At 45.4% G+C, this 18,951-nt stretch overlaps 1 protein-coding gene across 4 annotated transcripts in view; it reads left to right on the forward strand.

Annotated features, from left to right (window-relative positions):
• Window positions 1-18,951, forward strand: part of PAPPA2 (pappalysin 2) — a 560,359-nt gene that overhangs the window by 221,050 nt on the left and 320,358 nt on the right. For all 4 annotated transcript variants that reach the window (XM_063939706.1, XM_063939705.1, XM_063939704.1 and 1 more), the window contains one exon: window positions 11,070-12,135. In XM_063939706.1, the coding sequence (XP_063795776.1) occupies window positions 11,070-12,135 (1,066 nt within the window). The remainder of the gene's footprint in view (window positions 1-11,069; window positions 12,136-18,951) is intronic.

Genomic DNA, 18,951 nt, shown 5'->3' on the forward strand with positions numbered 1-18,951 from the left:
GTTACATTAGCCATCTCGGGGCTTCCAGGCCGGCAGCCCAGGTGCTGTGTTGCAGAGTCAGGGCCTCTGGGGATCTGGGCGCGGCTGTGGCGGCAAGGCACTTCTGTGATATCACGCGCAGAGGAGACTCCAAGGCTCAGAGAGTATGCGGCGCAGGGAGGGCTATAAAAGCCTTCCGCTGTTCCACTTTCATACACATCTATGTCGGTGGCCACAGCAGCTTTTGTTCCACCAGCGCAATGGCTAGGGAGTGGGGATTGTTGATGTCGGAGGGGGCAGGCGGACTGGCAGCAGGACATAGGACGCTGCAGTTAAAGGTTTTTTTTTCTCCTATCTACAGCGCAGAGACTTTCTGCAGATACAGTGGCATACCCTCCATCTGTACCTTTTTGGCAGGTACAGTAACTTTTTTTTATGGTCTGTACCGATTTTTGGTTCTCCAAACTTCCATTGAAAGTATAGAAAAAGGGGCGGGGCCACACCACTTTACCCGTGACCACACACCCCCTTTTCGAATTTGTAGTGATTTTTATGTGTAAACTGTTGGAGGGTATGTTGCTGCAGATGCAGTGGGCCTATTTTGGTGTGTGGACTTGAAGCTGTAGCTCCATCAGCCCCATTGTTAATCCTGCTCTGGGAACACACAGCAGCCAAAGGGCAGAGCCTCCCATTGGATGTAACCTGTGTGGGAGGGTGTTTCTCACCCAATCAGCTGTGGACTGGGTGTGATATACCTGCTGCTAACCCAATGAGGGCTCCTAGCCACGCCCAGCATTATACACACAGGCACAGAGTCACGGATCTGGGCTATTATATAAGGGATTTTAGCTTCCTACTCCTCTACCTCAACCCTTGACTCTATACCCTCACAAATCAGCTGAGCCCTGTCTCCTACTCTCTTCCCCTCCTTGACGCTTTCTCTCAAACTCTCTATCAAATTACTGTCCCATCACTCAGCTCCTTTGCCCCTTAATAGTGCTTGAGAGACTTCCCTGCACCCTCCTTATACACTTGTTTGCCTTATGGGGCCCACTTCAGTCCATCTTCTGTTCCCAGCACTCCAGAAACTGCACTGACTATGACTAAGGTGGTTTGTGAATTGATTACTTCTAAATCTAAAGGCCATTACTGACTTCTAATATTCCTGGATGTCTCTGCTGCATTTGAAACAACAGTGATAAAACAAAACTGGGTAATAACAGACAGTAATAGAGGTAGGAGGGCTTCTTCTGTTGCTCTTTTCTGTCAGTCCATAAATTGGTTGCCTGTATTTTATTGAATTCAAAATCAAATACACCATTAAATATCTCTTTGCTTATCTCAAATTATCTCCCTACTGAACCCCTCTATTCTGTGTAACATAATTACCTGCTCCTATTACCAGTCATTACCTGCTTCCTTTCATAGTTATCAGACTTTTTTGGGACTGTACCCACTCTGGTAAATGTTCTCCTGAGAGTTTATTCTAGCATGCAAACCTTCAAGTGGTCCATCAAAACTTACCTCTTGAGGCAGGCTTGACAAATTCCTGAACCTCACATAACATCAGGTCAGGTCAGGAGAGCACAGTGCACATATTTGCCGTTGTGTGGCCCTGGTTTAGTATTATTATTATTATTATTATTATTTTCTCTATCGTCCTAGTGGATGCTGGGGTTCCTGAAAGGACCATGGGGAATAGCGGCTCCGCAGGAGACAGGGCACAAAAAGTAAAGCTTTAGGATCAGGTGGTGTGCACTGGCTCCTCCCCCTATGACCCTCCTCCAAGCCTCAGTTAGATTTTTGTGCCCGGCCGAGAAGGGTGCAATCTAGGTGGCTCTCCTAAAGAGCTGCTTAGAAAAGTTTAGCTTAGGTTTTTTATTTTACAGTGAGTCCTGCTGGCAACAGGATCACTGCAACGAGGGACTTAGGGGAGAAGAAGTGAACTCACCTGCGTGCAGGATGGATTGGCTTCTTTGGCTACTGGACATTAGCTCCAGAGGGACGATCACAGGTACAGCCTGGATGGTCACCGGAGCCTCGCCGCCGGCCCCCTTGCAGATGCTGAAACAAGAAGAAGGTCCAGAATCGGCGGCATGAAGACTCCTCAGTCTTCTTAAGGTAGCGCACAGCACTGCAGCTGTGCGCCATTTCCTCTCAGCACACTTCACACGGCAGTCACTGAGGGTGCAGGGCGCTGGGAGGGGGGCGCCCTGGGAGGCAATGAAAACCTATTTTTGGCTAAAAATACCTCACATATAGCCTCCGGGGGCTATATGGAGATATTTAACCCCTGCCAGAATCCGTTAAGAGCGGGAGACGAGGCCGCCGAAAAAGGGGCGGGGCCTATCTCCTCAGCACACAGCGCCATTTTCCCTCACAGAAAGGCTGGAGGGAAGGCTCCCAGGCTCTCCCCTGCACTGCACTACAGAAACAGGGTTAAAACAGAGAGGGGGGGCACTAATTTGGCGTTAGAAATATATAAAAAAGATGCTATAAGGGAAAACACTTATATAAGGTTGTCCCTATATAATTATAGCGTTTTTGGTGTGTGCTGGCAAACTCTCCCTCTGTCTCTCCAAAGGGCTAGTAGGTCCTGTCCTCTATCAGAGCATTCCCTGTGTGTGTGCTGTGTGTCGGTACGTGTGTGTCGACATGTATGAGGACGATGTTGGTGAGGAAGCGGAGAAATTGCCTGTAATGGTGATGTCACTCTCTAGGGAGTCGACACCGGAATGGATGGCTTATTTAAGGAATTACGTGATAATGTCAACACGCGGCAAGGTCGGTTGACGACATGAGACGGCCGACAAACAATTAGTACCGGTCCAGACGTCTCAAAAACACCGTCAGGGGTTTTAAAACGCCCGTTTACTTTAGTCGGTCGACACAGACACAGACAGGGACACTGAATCCAGTGTCGACGGTGAATAAACAAACGTATTCCTTATTAGGGCCACACGTTAAGGGCAATGAAGGAGGTGTTACATATTTCTGATACTACAAGTACCACAAAAGAGGGTATTATGTGGGATGTGAAAAAACTACCGTAGTTTTTCCTGAATCAGATAAATTAAATGAAGTGTGTGATGATGCGTGGGTTCCCCCCGATAGAAAATATGGGCGGTATACCCTTTCCCGCCAGAAGTTAGGGCGCGTTGGGAAACACCCCTTAGGGTGGATAAGGCGCTCACACGCTTATCAGAACAAGTGGCGGTACCGTCTATAGATAGGGCCGTCCTCAAGGAGCCAGCTGACAGGAGGCTGGAAAATATCATAAAAAGTATATACACACATACTGGTGTTATACTGCGACCAGCGATCGCCTCAGCCTGGATGTGCAGAGCTGGGGTGGCTTGGTCGGATTCCCTGACTAAAAATATTGATACCCTTGACAGGGACAGTATTTTATTGACTATAGAGCATTTAAAGGATGCATTTCTATATATGCGAGATGCACAGAGGGATATTTGCACTCTGGCATCAAGAGTAAGTGCGATGTCCATATCTGCCAGAAGATGTTTATGGACACGACAGTGGTCAGGTGATGCAGATTCCAAACGGCACAAAGGTGTATTGCCGTATAAAGGAAGAGGAGTTATTTGGGGTCGGTCCATCGGACCTGGTGGCCACGGCAACTGCTGGAAAATCCACCGTTTTTACCCTAAGTCACATCTCTGCAGAAAAAGACACCGTCTTTTCAGCTTCAGTCCTTTCGTCCCTATAAGAGTCATATCTGCCCAGGGATAGAGGAAAGGGAAGAAGACTGCAGCAGGCAGCCCATTCCCAGGAACAGAAGCGTTCCACCGCTTCTGACAAGCTCTCAGCAGGACGCTGAGACCGTACAGGACCCCTGGATCCTACAAGTAGTATCCCAGGGGTACAGATTGGAATGTCGAGACGTTTCCCCTGCGCAGGCTCCTGAAGTCTGCTTTACCAAGGTCTCCCTCCGACAAGGAGGCAGTATGGGAAACAATTCACGAGCTGTATTCCCAGCAGGTGATAATTAAATTACCCCTCCTACAACAAGAAAAGGGGTATTATTCCACACTATATTGTGGTACTGAAGCCAGAAGGCTAGGTGAGACCTATTCTAAATCTAAAAAAATTTGAACACTTACAAAGGTTCAAATCAAGATGGAGTCACTCAGAGCAGTGATAACGAACCGGGAAGAAGGGGACTATATGGTGTCCCGAGACATCAGGGATGCTTACCTCCATGTCCCAAATTTGCCCTTATCACTAAGGGTACCTCAGGTTCGTGGTACAGAACTGTCACTATCAGTTTCAGACGCTGCCGTTTGGATTGTCCACGGCACCCCGGGTCTTTACCAAGGTAATGGCCGAAATGATGGTTCTTCTTCGAAGAAAAGGCGTCTTAATTATCCCTTACTTGGACGATCTCCTGATAAGGGCAAAGTCCAGGGAACAGTTGGAGGTCGGAGTAGCACTATCTCGGATACTGTTACAACAGCAGGGGTGGATTCTAAATATTCCAAATTCGCAGCTGATCCCGACAACAAGTCTCCTGTGCTTAGGGATGATTCTGGACACAGTCCAGAAAAAGGTGTTTCTCCCGGAAGAGAAAGCCAGGGAGTTATCCGAGCTAGTCAGGAACCTCCTAAAATCAGTGCATCATTGCACAAGGGCCATGGTAAAAAAATGGTGACTTCCTTCGAAGCAATTCCAGTCGGCAGATTTCATGCAAGAACTTTTCAGTGGGATCTGCTGGACAAATGGTCCGGATCGCATCTTCAGATGCATCAGCGGATAACCCTATATCCAAGGACAAGGGTGTCTCTCCTGTGGTGGTTACAGAGTGCTCATCTTCTAGAGGGCCGCAGATTCGGCATTCAGTTTTGGATGTTGGTGACCACGGAGGCCAGCCCGAGAGGCTGGGGAGCAGTCACACAAGGAAAAAATTTCCAGGGAGTGTGATCAAGTCTGGAGACTTTTCTCCACATAAATATAGCTAAGGGTAAATTTATAATGCTCTACGCTTAGCAAGACCTCTGCTTCAAGGTCAGCCGGTATTGATCCAGTGGGATAAAACATCACGGCAGTCGCCCACGTAAATAGACAGGGCGGCACAAGAAGCAGGAGGGCAGTGGCAAAAACTGCAAGGACTTTTCGCTGGGCGGAAAATCATGTGATAGCACTGTCAGCAGTGTTTCATTCCGGGAATGGAAACTGGGAAGCAGACTTCCTCAGTAGGCACGACCTCCACCCGGCAGAGTGGGAACTTCATGGGGAAGTTTTCCACATGATTGTAAACCGTTGGGAATTACCAAAGGTGGACATGATGGCGTCCCGTCTGAACAAAAAACGGGACAGGTATTGCGCCAGGTTAAGAGACCCTCAGGCAATAGCTGTGGACGTTCTGGTAACACCGTGGGTGTACCAGTCGGTGTATGTGTTCCATCCTCTGCTTTTCATACCTAAGGTACTGAGAATTATAAGACGTAGAGGAGTAAGAACTATACTCATGGCTCCGGATTGGCCAAGAAGGACTTGGTACCCGGAACTTCAAGAGATGCTCACAGAGGACTTATGGCCTCTGCCGCTAAGAAGGGACTTGTTTCAGCAAGTACCATGTCTGTTCCAAGACTTACCGCAGCTGCGTTTGACGGCATGGCGGTGGAACGCCGGATCCTAAGGGAAAAGGCATTCAGGAAGAGGTCATTCCTACCCTGGTCAAAGCCAGAAAGGAGGTGACCGCACAACATTATCACCACATGTGGCGAAAATATGTTGCGTGGTGTGAGGCCAGGAAGGCCCCACGAAGAAATTTCAACTCGGTCGATTCCTGCATTTCCTGCAAACAGGGGTGTCTATGGGCCTCAAATTGGGGTCCATTAAGGTTCAAATTTCGGCCCTGTCGATTTTTCTTCCAGAAAGAATTGGCTTCAGTTCCTGAAGTCCAGAAGTTTGTCAAGGGAGTATTGCATATACAACCCCCTTTTGTGCCTCCAGTGGCACTGTGGGATCTCAACGTAGTTCTGGGATTCCTCAAAACACATTGGTTTAAAACCAGTCAAATCTGTGGATTTGAAGCATCTCACATGAAAAGTGAACATGCTCTTGGACCTGGCCTGGACCAGGCGAGTGTAAAATTGGTGGTTTTTTTCTCAAAAAAGCCCATATCTGTTTGTCCATTCGGACAGGGCAGAGCTGCGGACTCGTCCCCAGTTCTCTCCCTAAGGTGGTGTCAGTGTTTCACCTGAACCAGCTTATTGTGGTGTCTTGCGCCTACTAGGGACTTGGAGGACTCCAAGTTGCTAGATGTGGTCAGGGCCCTGAAAATATAGGTTCCAGGACGGCTGGAGTCAGGAAAACTGACTTGCTGTTATCCTGTATGCACCCAACAAACTGGGTGCTCTTGCTTCTAAGCAGACTTTTGCTAGTTGGATGTGTAATACAATTCAGCTTGCACATTCTGTGGCAGGCCTGCCACAGCCAAAATATGTAAATGCCCATTCCACAAGGAAGGTGGGCTCATCTTGGGCGGCTGCCCGAGGGGTCTCGGCTTTACAACTTTGCCGAGCGGCTATTTAGTCAGGGGCAAACACGTTTGTAAACTCCTACAAATTTGATAACCTGGCTAAGGAGGACCTGGAGTTCTCTCATTCGGTGCTGCAGAGTCATCCGCACTCTCCCGCCCGTTTGGGAGCTTTGGTATAATCCCCATGGTCCTTTCAGGAACCCCAGCATCCACTAGGACGATAGAGAAAATAAGAATTTACTTACCGATAATTCTATTTCTCGGAGTCCGTAGTGGATGCTGGGCGCCCATCCCAAGTGCGGATTATCTGCAATACTTGTACATTGGCCCTCATTCCGAGTTGATCGGTCGCAAGGCGAATTTAGCAGAGTTACACACGCTAAGCCGCCGCCTACTGGGAGTGAATCTTAGCTTCTTAAAATTGCGACCGATGTATTCGCAATATTGCGATTACTAACTACTTAGCAGTTTCAGAGTAGCTTCAGACTTACTCTGCCTGTGCGATCAGTTCAGTGCTTGTCGTTCCTGGTTGACGTCACAAACACACCCAGCGTTCGCCCAGGCACTCCCACCGTTTCTCCGGCCACTCCTGCGTTTTTTCCGGAAACGGTAGCGTTTTCAGCCACACGCCCCTGAAACGCCGTGTTTCCGCCCAGTAACACCCATTTCCTGTCAATCACATTACGATCGCCGGAGCGATGAAAAAGCCGTGAGTAAAATTACTTTCTACATAGCAAAGTTACTTGGCGCAGTCGCAGTGCGAACATTGCGCATGCGTACTAAGCGGATTTTCATTGCGATGCGATGAAAAATACCGAGCGATCAACTCGGAATGAGGGCCATAGTTACAAAAATCGGGTTATTATTGTTGTGAGCCATCTTTCAGAGGCTCCGCTGTTATCATACTGTTAACTGGGTTCAGATCACAGGTTGTACAGTGTGATTGGTGTGGCTGGTATGAGTCTTACCCGGGATTCATAAATCCTTCCTTATTGTGTACGCTCGTCCGGGCACAGTATCCTAACTGAGGCTTGGAGGAGGGTCATAGGGGGAGGAGCCAGTGCACACCACCTGATCCTAAAGCTTTACTTTTTGTGCCCTGTCTCCTGCGGAGCCGCTATTCCCCATGGTCCTTTCAGGAACCCCAGCATCCACTACGGACTCCGAGAAATAGAATTATCGGTAAGTAAATTCTTATTATTATTATCATTATTATTATTATTATTATTATTATCATTCAATACAATGGGGGGGTTGTTCCAATTTGGCAAAAGAAAGGAATGGAAAGAGACAGACAGCCTGGGAACAGCAAGTACAGCAACCATACAGGTACTACAAGATGTGTCTGAGGGATCTCAAAGAAGAAAATCCCTGTCTCTGAGCTCTTATTGTTCTTATGTTCCGCATAAAAAGAAAAAATATTTTTTTCTTAGTGTAGGATGATTTTTTTTTATTTAAAAGATGGTCTCACCACCAAGTGAAACTCTGTATTTAAGTGATGAGTCACACACCTTGAATATACACCCCTATGGTAATGAGGTTACCTTTTTATATACCTAAAGGAGTGAGATTTAATTTAAACAGCATGTACCAATATATATTCCACTTCTTTAAGTGTGCACATAGAGTATACAGTGTGTTAGTGAAAGACATACCATTATTTCCACCCCTTTGATTAGAAACTATGTTGAAACAGCATAGTCACTCCCATAGGGCCGTAAATTCTGCTTTGTCTACGCCCCCCCCCCCCCCCCCCCCCCCGAAGACATGATGTCACGTTTGCACCTTACAAGAAAGAAGCTCCCTGAACCCTTGTGGCACCATATAAATAAACAATAATAACAATTGCCTTGAAGCAAGCATCGGATCAGGGGATGGTGGCTGCCAGGTATTCCTCTGTGTTGATTGTATCAGTGTGGTACGGGGAGGCATTCGATATGCCGGCTGTTGGATTCCCGGCGCTCAGTATACCGGCGCCAGGATCCCGACAGCCAGCATACCGACAACTATTCTCCCTCTTGGGGGGTCCATGACACCCCTGGAGGGAGAATAAACACTGTGCCCGCAGCATGGCGATTGCAGCGAGCCCGCAGGGAGCGTATCAGCAATTGGGATCCCGGCACCGGTATGCTGGGCACCGGGATCCCGACAGCCGGCATAACGTAGTAGACCCGTGGTACATGGTGCATCCTCTAAGTCTTGGCGCTTCGAGGTTGACTGGATCTTGAGCCGTTTCTGTTTCCATATTATAAAACTTGAAAATTATGTCCAAAAAAGGTGCTGGTGCCATGTACCATGAGTACCGTCATAAAAACTGCAGTTGTCTCTTGTAGCTACAATGGCTGCATGACTTTACATGGCTTTCTGGTGGCCACGGAAATCCCTTACCTTCAGTCAGTCGGTGGTGAGATGACCCCACAGCCCACACCCCCCACAGTATCACACCTTCTACATTATCCAGTTCAAAGACCCAGCAGGAATAGCTGGAGAACTAATTGGTTTAGCAAAAAAGTTGACATTCATTTCCGTTAGCTACTGCATATATTAACCTCATTAGCCTCATTAATTTGAATAATTTCTACATTATGATAGGGTTTAGGATTTTCGTATCTTTTAAGATTAGTGGCGCGTTCTACTGCTCTTCCTTACAGTTAAGAACAAAGTTACATGCCAGAAAAAAATGCAAATATTCTCCCAATGCAGAAGCATTACATTAAAGAATGTTAAGAGCAATGTGGGGAATTTATGAACAGTAGCGATCAGGTAACTGAAAATAAGGCTGTGGTATAACTCAGGGCAGCCAGAGTCCATTCAATTTATAAACTGCTAATAAAAAAAATCCATTTATAATATTGGTTGCTGTGAGTTACAGGGCCTTTTTATCTATATTCTATTTTTTTTATTTTATTTAATTTTTAATGATGAAAACAAAAACAATTAATTTAACTTGTTTGTTTGCTTTAAAATACCATTAAAATACTATTTTACACTGGAAATACACTAAGGGCCTGATTCTGGATTGGACACTTCTGCTCCAGCTAACCACCAATCAGCATGCTGACAGCCATTCACTGGCTACAGGCTTGGAAGCATGTAGAGAATGCTGCACTGTGATTGGTGAATAGCTCAAGCCATTCACCAATTAGCATTCTGACAGCCATATGGGACCAGATGTACTAAGCCTTGAAAAGTGATACATGTGTCATGTGACTAGGAAGTGCACTGTAGCCAGAGCTCAGTCAGCAGCAAGAGAAAACACAGGGATGCAGGTAGGATACTCAATGGACACTGTAGCTCAGTGTAGTGAGGGGAGAGTTACAGTTAGTAGGGGGAGAGACAGGCTCCCTCTATTCAGGCCCATCCCCATGTGTGCATCCCAGACATTCATCTCACTACATGTCACTGCCACAAAGGAGCTGTTACCCTTTCCCCTCCCACACTGCTGCACCACCTAACAGGAGGTCACATGGGGTCACTGCTGGATGCACACACAGCCAGGCTGGTCTGGATTGCTTACCCAATCAACCAGGGATTGAACAAGTGTGTACCCAGTTTGAGCCATAAAAAATATTCAAAGAAATAGTCCACTATGAAGAATATAGTTTTACTGAAAACACCACGTGTAAAAAATAAAGCCGCATTCAGCTGCTGTCTTCTATTTGTTAACCATAATAACTATGACAGGATGATCATCAGTGTGTGTGTGTGTGTGTGTGTGTGTTTGTGTGTGTGTGTGTATACAAGTTTATGTCTGTCCTTTATATACATTCAAACACACACTGCACCATCTCTATAACACTCCCTTTTATAACACCTCAGTCACCAGCCACCTGGTGAATTCTGGGCACAAATTTACATAAAAATGTATTATATTATATGCCATCATCACAGTGCGACATCTGTATAAAGTAGCGCAATCATAGATAACAAGTGCTATACCTAAATGATGATATAAAATTATAGCAGTAAAGTAACCTAAATTGATACAAAATTGATGCAGAGAAACATCCCATTTATGTTTTCCTTTTAGGAGAATTCAATTATTTTTATCCCAAAGTCTTTCCTTTAACCTCATATTTTCTAACTGCTGTTATTCTATTTACCTTGTGAATTGCAGGTTACATGTATGTGCTAAAATTGTGAACACCTATATAGGTACCTAAATTGCCTAGAATGGCAGTGTGAAATTGATCAAAAATGCTCTACAAAATGTAAATTGTCATGCTGTGTTGACAAGCTAGGAAAATGTTTATCAAAATCAGCAGGTTGCAATATCTTTTATTTTTATAACGCGAGAAATACACCTTTTAGAATTTGTTGATTAGGTCCTTGAGAACCTAATGACAGTATGTATCCTGGAGCCTACCTGCAAGTACGTGATAATTGCAATTCACTGTGAAGAGATCTTTTTCTGCAGTCATTGGGATAATAGTCAAATTGGCTTTATTAAACTGCCATATCTCTTTGGCTTTTAGATGGCTAGAAATGAAGGTGATTTTCCTTCATTGTGAACATTAATAACAAATTTAACCCATAAAATTATCTTCATGATCTCGTTATCATCTTACCTCTTTGTGTCTTCTACTAGGCATGTTTGATAACTGCTCACACGTTGTGAGTGACCGTGGTTGGTCTATTGGGATACGTCCAGCTGTCCTTGGAGCTAAGAGAGATGCACGTTTCTACTTCTCACTCCGGACTGACCGCTCTCAAAGTGCCACCACCTTGCTGTCTCCACATCGCTACAAACCTGGTACCTGGACTCATCTTGCTGCCAGCTATGATGGGCAACAAATTTTACTCTATGTGGATGGGGTGCAGGTTTCTAGAGCAAAAGGTCAATTGGGTCCACTCCATAGCCCTTATATCTCCTTATGTAGATCTCTCATGCTCGGAGGAGACAACTCAGACACTGGTAATCACTATCGTGGTCACCTATACTCTCTAAGCCTTTGGCCAGAAATTAGAACTCAGCATTATTTAAGAATGAAAGCCTTAAGAGACTCTTCTCAAAGGTCCCAAATGTCACCACTACTGCAGAGCCTCTCCTTAATGTCCAGTAATATGTGGAGTCCATATAAAGATGGTGGATATCCAGAAGTATTTACAGGGCTCATACCACAAAAAGACATAATCTCTTCTATTTTACTACCTCCTTGTGGGAGAACTCTTTGCGATTTGCCAGATGTGACTGCTGAGTATAGCCGCCCTGGGGTTAAATGGGAAAATGAGATCCATTACCGGGTCATAAATTTGTGTGAAGATGATGGATCCAGACCATTGGTTAGTTCCCAACAGATTCAAAGGCAGCATCAGGCTTTGTCCAATGCCTACAGTCCACATGGCATTCATTGGCAACTTAATGTAGTAGAGATTAATAATTCCAGCCTGCGGAATCGAGTAGTGTTGCCTGGCTGTGAGCCAGGGAGAGTCGGTAATGACCAATGTGACCCTGAGTGTAAACACCCCCTTACTGGCTATGATGGTGGAGACTGTGGTTTCTTCAGGCCTTGTAGTTCCAGGAAGAAAGGTGATGGGGTATGCCACCTTGAATGCAACACAGCACGGGATGACTACGATGATGGAGACTGTTGCCCAAGCAAAGAAACCGGATATAGTTCAAAGACCTGCTTTGATCCTGATGCACAAGGAAGGTAAGGACTTATCATTACAATGGCCTCTGTGTCAGTGGCTTTATTTTTCACTTTATTTACCAACCTAGTTCATTATACATTTTAACATAACCCATTCTGCACAGTGAACCTAATTTTCTCAGACATTGGGGCAGATGTATTAACCTGGAGAAGGCATAAGGAAGTGATAAACCAGTGATATGTGCAAGGTGATAAAGGAACCAGCCAATCAGCTCCATTATGTAAATTAACAGTTAGGATCTGATTGGATGGTGCCTTTATCACCTTGCACATATGACTGGTTTATTACTTCCTTATGCCTTCTCCAGGTTAATACATCTGCCCCATTATTGTTTTTTAAGAGGACCTGTCATATTTAAGCTAAAGGGCATTCAGTATAGTATACTATGAAATGAAGAGAGCACTTGGATGACCCCCTCCACCCTGGAGAGAGCATGAGATAGTTACCTGTTACAAATGTAGATGTTATAGTCACTTATGGAGATGAGCTTTCTCCTATGTCACACAGTAGCTTCACTGCCTTGGAGGAGATATAAGGAACATGGCAGCAGGTGTATTAAGCCTGGAGAAGTGATAAAGCAGTGATAAGTGCAAGGTGATAACGCACCAGCCAGTCAGCTCCTAACTGTCATTTTTCAAATCCGTAATGATTGGCTGGTGCATTATCACCTTGCACTTATCACTGCTTTATCACTTCTTTATCCCTTCTCCTGGTTAATGCATCTGCCCCATTAGTCACTATTTGCAGGGATGTTCTACATTTGATATATCACTTAGGGACATATCATAGTCTCGTCACATGGAGGGAACATAAGGGCAATCTATTCTTTTGGGGCATACCTAGGGCACGGAGCATTAAGTAAAAAATCCATTACATGAAACATAACATGTACTCTTTACTTGGGTGTAGTATGGTATGCCGGCGGCGGCCAGGCTCCCGGCAACCAGCATACCGGCGCCGGGAACCCCGACCGCCGGCATACCGACAGCGTGGCGAGCGCAAATGAGCCCCTTGCGGGCTCGCTGCACTCGCCACGCTGCGGGCACGGTGGCGCGCTATGCGCGACACACTATTATATTCTCCCTCCAGGGGGGTCGTGGACCCCCACGAGGGAGAAAAATTTTCGGTATGCCGGCTGTCGGGATTCCGGGCCGGTATACTGTGCGCCGGGATCCCGACAGTCGGCATACTGAAGACCACCCCTTTACTTTGAGTGAGAGCCAGTAGCGGATCTTGCCACGGGCAAGCAGTACTTTTGCCCGGGGCGCCGCCTTCCGGAGGGCGCAGGGCGCCTTCCGGAGGGCGCCGCACCAGGGCAAGATCCGCTGCTGCAGTGTGTGCCCCCCGGCCCCCGCTGTCGCCCTGCTGCCGCTGGGAAGGGAAACTAGACGCGTACGCGTCTAGTTTCCCTTCGTGGAGAGGTCCTTTACTGTGCAGTGCGCGATGACGTCATCGCGCACCGCACGGCCAAGGTCCTCTCCGCGAAGGGAACTAGACGCTACACGTCTAGTTTCTCTTCGTTGAAAGGACCTTTGATGTGCGGTGCGCGATGACGTCATCGCGCACCGCGCATCATTCCAGTCTGTACAGGGGGCGTAAATGACCACGCCCCCTGTATGAAGCCACACACCCCAATGCCGCCCGGGGCGCCAGAAGCCCTGGAACCGGCCCTGGTGAGAGCTGCCATGCTGCTTGCTTGGCTACAGTAAGGAGAAGGTGTGAGGCATAGATAACAAGTTGCTATATGGTATTACGCTTTTATTTAATGCTTTTAAACTTTTTTTTATTGCCATACAGGTGACCTGAAATCTCTCTTCTTAATGTATTTGTGACAAAGGGAAAGTCCTGGGTTTGGGGGAATGTTACATATTGCCTGTCCTAGAGTGGTAAAAACATGGGCCCTCATTCCGAGTTGTTCGCTCGGTATTTTTCATCGCATCGCAGTGAAAATCCGCTTAGTACGCATGCGCAATGTTCGCACTGCGACTGCGCCAAGTAACTTTACTATGAAGAAAGTATTTTTACTCACGGCTTTTTCTTCGCTCCGGCGATCGTAATGTGATTGACAGGAAATGGGTGTTACTGGGCGGAAACACGGCGTTTCAGGGGCGTGTGGCTGAAAACGCTACCGTTTCCGGAAAAAACGCAGGAGTGGCCGGGGAAATGGTGGGAGTGCCTGGGCGAACGCTGGGTGTGTTTGTGACGTCAACCAGGAACGACAAGCACTGAAATGATCGCACAGGCAGAGTAAGTCTGGAGCTACTCTGAAACTGCTAAGTAGTTAGTAATCGCAATATTGCGAATACATCGGTCGCAATTTTAAGAAGCTAAGATTCACTCCCAGTAGGCGGCGGCTTAGCGTGTGTAACTCTGCTAAATTCGCCTTGCGACCGATCAACTCGGAATGAGGGCCATGGTTGCCCATTGTTTATTCATCATCATCATAGGACCTTTTCAATAAATAAATGATTATTTTTCATAATTGATATTACACATGTATTCATATTATACATTTATTAATATTATATAGACAAGACAAAGTGGAGGCTCAGATTGTGAGGCTCGGTGGTAATGGTAATGTGTAAAAACATAAAGTGGGGCATCTGATGGATTACAGGCTGAGATAAACACAGGTAACTTTAGTGACTTTTTATACAGCAAAAGTAAAGCCACCGTGTTCCGGATTCAGTCAGTTGCGCAATGTGTGGTGAACACGTTAACACAAGTTCCGCTAATACACCTAGGTCTGATCAATACATGCATTGGAGTATTTTGGTAGTTATTGAACAACTGTCTCTTCGATGTTGCAGGACAAGGGAAGCATAGGGTTAGTCAAGTGAAAACTATTAGGATTTGATCATGTGGAACTGGAAGACCTTAAGAAACTCAGGGACTCCAGAATTTCATGACTTAGAGTGGAAATCTGGATTGAAAAATAGAATAAAAGTTGTAATGTATGGCTAGCACAGTTTAATAGAATGATAGGAAAGATGGTGCATACTGCATACCCAGAAGACTCTGGCAGAGTCCCTGCTATCTCATAGTGGAGTAGTATGTGCTGGGTGCAAGGAGTGTGACCAGTACTCCTCTAACTCAGGGGTCTATGTGCTGCACACCTTTCACTCATTACAAGTACACAACTGACTCTAAGGGGGACATTCAGTTGTTTATTAGGTGCTTGCCACTAAATGGCGCCCATTGGCAGCAATTCAATTGTTCTGCCTTTTGGGTGTGATCACTGCTGGTGCCAACGTTTCTGCTCATGGCCTCCTGAAGTGGCAAGCAGAAATGTGCCCTGTTTGGGTGCCCAAACAGACTTCTTGTGTTGAAAGCACTATTTTAGTTGGGTTTATCTGCTTTACACAGCTAAACCCGGTGCTATTGGGCATTTAGGAAGTGATAGCCTAATGATCAAAGCAACAACTGAATTGCTCTGATGGGCGTCTATTACTTTGCACACCCAAAAAAACATCTGAATCGCCACCTTAGTTATTACGATGCTATAACTTCTCTAAACAGGCTAAAAGGGTGACTGTCTCATCCCCTGTAGCCTCTAGAGCCCTTACAAAAGATAAATAAGACATACTGTTAGACCGTAATTGCCTACTTTTGTAAGATGGTCTCTGGGAGATCTTAGGACTTTGCAATATAAAGTGCACGGTGCCATGAATTCGTGGATATGCCCCTATGTTGTAATGCTATGATATGTGGCAGTGTACCACAGGGGAGGGAGGGGGGTGTTCAATCTTTAAACAACTCACAGCTGATCACGCTATCACGGCCCTGCCCCACCCACTTCACTCAAATGCAAGATTGCAGGGTTGTCTGCCCTCTTGGATTTTTTTTTTATAGAATCCCCCAGACAGTCCTAGAGAGTAGGCAAGTATGTACAGTATTTTAATTTTACTACATTGATTTCTGATAGTATATGAAATTCTGTATGGTTTCATGATCTTTCTACAATAGACTTAAAATACCCAAATCTCATGTGTGTCTGTAGAACATACTGCATAAATAGCACCTTTCATATGAATAGCAAAAGTAACATGCAAAAGTAACATGCTTCCCATATATGTGTATATAGATATATATATATATATATATATTTATATATTTATTTTATATATATAATGGGTGCAGGCTCCCCCTTGGGTGGGGGGCTCACTGCACACCCTGCATCCATGTTAGTTTAATAGGGATGCAGTTACAATCCCGAAGGTTGGGATTCCGGCGCACGAGATACAGGTGCCAAAATCCTGACACATGACAGAATGCTTTTGCCAGAATCCTGAAACGGGACAGGACCCTGATGCCGGCATCCTGACCGTTGGGATCCCAATCGTCTACACAGCGAGTTGGTAAGTATTGTGCCAGAGAAGGGTGGGCTAGGTTTAGGCGACCCCCGAGTGACTTAGGTTTAGGGTGCGGGAGGGAGGGTTTAAGGTTTGGGGTATGGGGAGGGAGGGTTAGGCACCATTAGGGTTAGGCTGCGGGGAAGGGGTGGGGGTGACATGGTTAGGCACCTAAAAGGGAGGGTTATGGTAGGATAGAGGGAGGGTCAGAACTACTTACTGCCCTTTGTCTGGATTTCGACTGTCAGGGTGCTGCTGCTGGTCTCCTGATTGCCGGCATCCCGACAGCCAGAATTTCATACCCAACCCAGTTTAATACTTTCCTCTCCAAAGTTCCACATCAGTGCAGCAGCAGACGTCACTAGTAAATTGGCACTGCGACACAAATGCCATAGCTTACTGCGCCGCAGACAGGAGGGGGCCCAGTCTTGGCACAAGCTCCATCCTCTCTTAAACCACCCCTGTCTAGATAGTAGACTGTAATAACCTGTTCCTCCCTTTTTCTTCGCTGAACTTATTTCACTACAGATGTTACAAATGTTTCAGAATGTCTTTCTGTATTGGCCTCCATATTTCAGCAATACATTCCTGCAGTGTCTCAATCTCCTGACAGCCGTGTCGGGGAATCGGGAATATTAAACATGTTTAAAAATCCCCGGGATCGACAAATCAGACATTTTTTTTACTATTCCCTGATGGATCTCCGATCATCGCTGGCCGCCAATCTGCGGGAAAATGTGACCGCAGATATATGGGGGTCTTATATGTATATTGCAAGTTTCGCTGGAAAGTTACTAATTCATATGTTTCGTTACGGAAGCCGTTTCAACATTTTTCCATGTCATACAAATCAAGATAAACATATAGGTATAAAAAGAGATATAAACAAACAATTTGAATTGCTAATTTGCACATAGTTTATAAGTGAACCTCAATCTTGCATGAAATGAATATATATATGACAAATATGCTGACGCGGTTTTTTTCATGCCAGATGGTATTTTACTGACTTTTTTTCCCATTTATTAAATTTCAGGCATTTATTAATTCAGCTGAACCAAGAAATATATTAATCAAGTCAGCAATAGCGTTCTAGCCAATTGCAGTGACTTCAACAGGTTCTGAATAACAATGAGTCTACACACTTTGATCTTCAGTTAATTTATTGTCTATGACAGATGTTCTCAAACGCGGCCCTCAAGGCACCCCAACGGACCAGGTTTTAAGTTTATCCATGCTTGGCCACAGGTGACTTAATTAGCACCTCAGTCAATTTCATTTATCCATCTGTGCTGGGCCATATATATACCTAAAACCTGGACCTTTGGGGTGCATGAGGGCCGCGTTGAGAACCTCTGGTCTATGGTCTATTTTGTCAATAAAATACATATAGATTGTAATTGTTATGCTGCTCACAAGGGGGATATCATTGTGGCACACTGGTTAGCACGGTCAGCTCACGGCGCTGGGTTGTTGGTTATATTCCGACAAGGATTATATCTGTGTGGAGTTTGTATGTCACCTCTATGTTTGCATGGGTTTCCTCCCATATCCCTGGGTTTACAATGATCTTCTGCATACACACTTATCAATCTTCCGCTAATATGTCTACATGATATATCGGCATCAGCTGTGCTAGAGGGTCGACACAATATATCAGTGAAATATATGATTCACAGATATATCATTTGTACCACTGATCTGTTAGTGATATATATCATTCATCAACTGATTGAATAATATATCAACCAGTGTGTAGTGTACCCGGCTAAAGTCATAATAGATGGTTAATTGCTTTTGTTTGTGGTAGGATACGTAGATTGTAATCTCGACTGGGAAAGGGAATGTTGTGGGTAATATTATTAAATACTCAATGTAAAGCACTGCATAATCTACACATCCTAGATTTGATCCACATAACTCAACTCTTACACAAAGCAGGAACCTCCAGTGTCCTAGCAAATAATTATAGCATAGATTTCATTGGTCAGTGGGCAACACTGGTGCCAGCCTTGTGACATACAGAAGAGCGCATGTACAGTATATACATGGAAAACCAATGTAATTAAAAGAATAAAAATCACAAACATGACGCAAGTCAGTCCAAACATCCCCTTTTCCTATCACCTCTTTAAGACTTTATTGTGTTTTTGTACTAAAAAGTAACAATAGAGATGCTTTTCTATTGGCGCTTATAGCAGCTATACAAATTCTACTATTATTATGAATTACCTTAAAATACAGCAGGAACAGGGCCGGATTAAGTGCCACATGGGCCTGGGGTGGAACATGTTTAAGGACCTATACTGAGAAGGGGAGGAGCTGTGAGCAGTGCTATGTGGGTGTGGTCAAGGCCACTTGGGTGTGTACAACCTCTACACTATCAGCCATACCGTCTCCCTAAATACATTTTTTGTGCTTCCTGGCTAAAATTGTTATGGTATGGACTCTGTATGATTGTAC

The sequence above is a fragment of the Pseudophryne corroboree genome, chromosome 9 (genome assembly GCF_028390025.1).
Source record: "Pseudophryne corroboree isolate aPseCor3 chromosome 9, aPseCor3.hap2, whole genome shotgun sequence".
Classification (NCBI taxonomy): Eukaryota; Metazoa; Chordata; class Amphibia; order Anura; family Myobatrachidae; genus Pseudophryne; species Pseudophryne corroboree.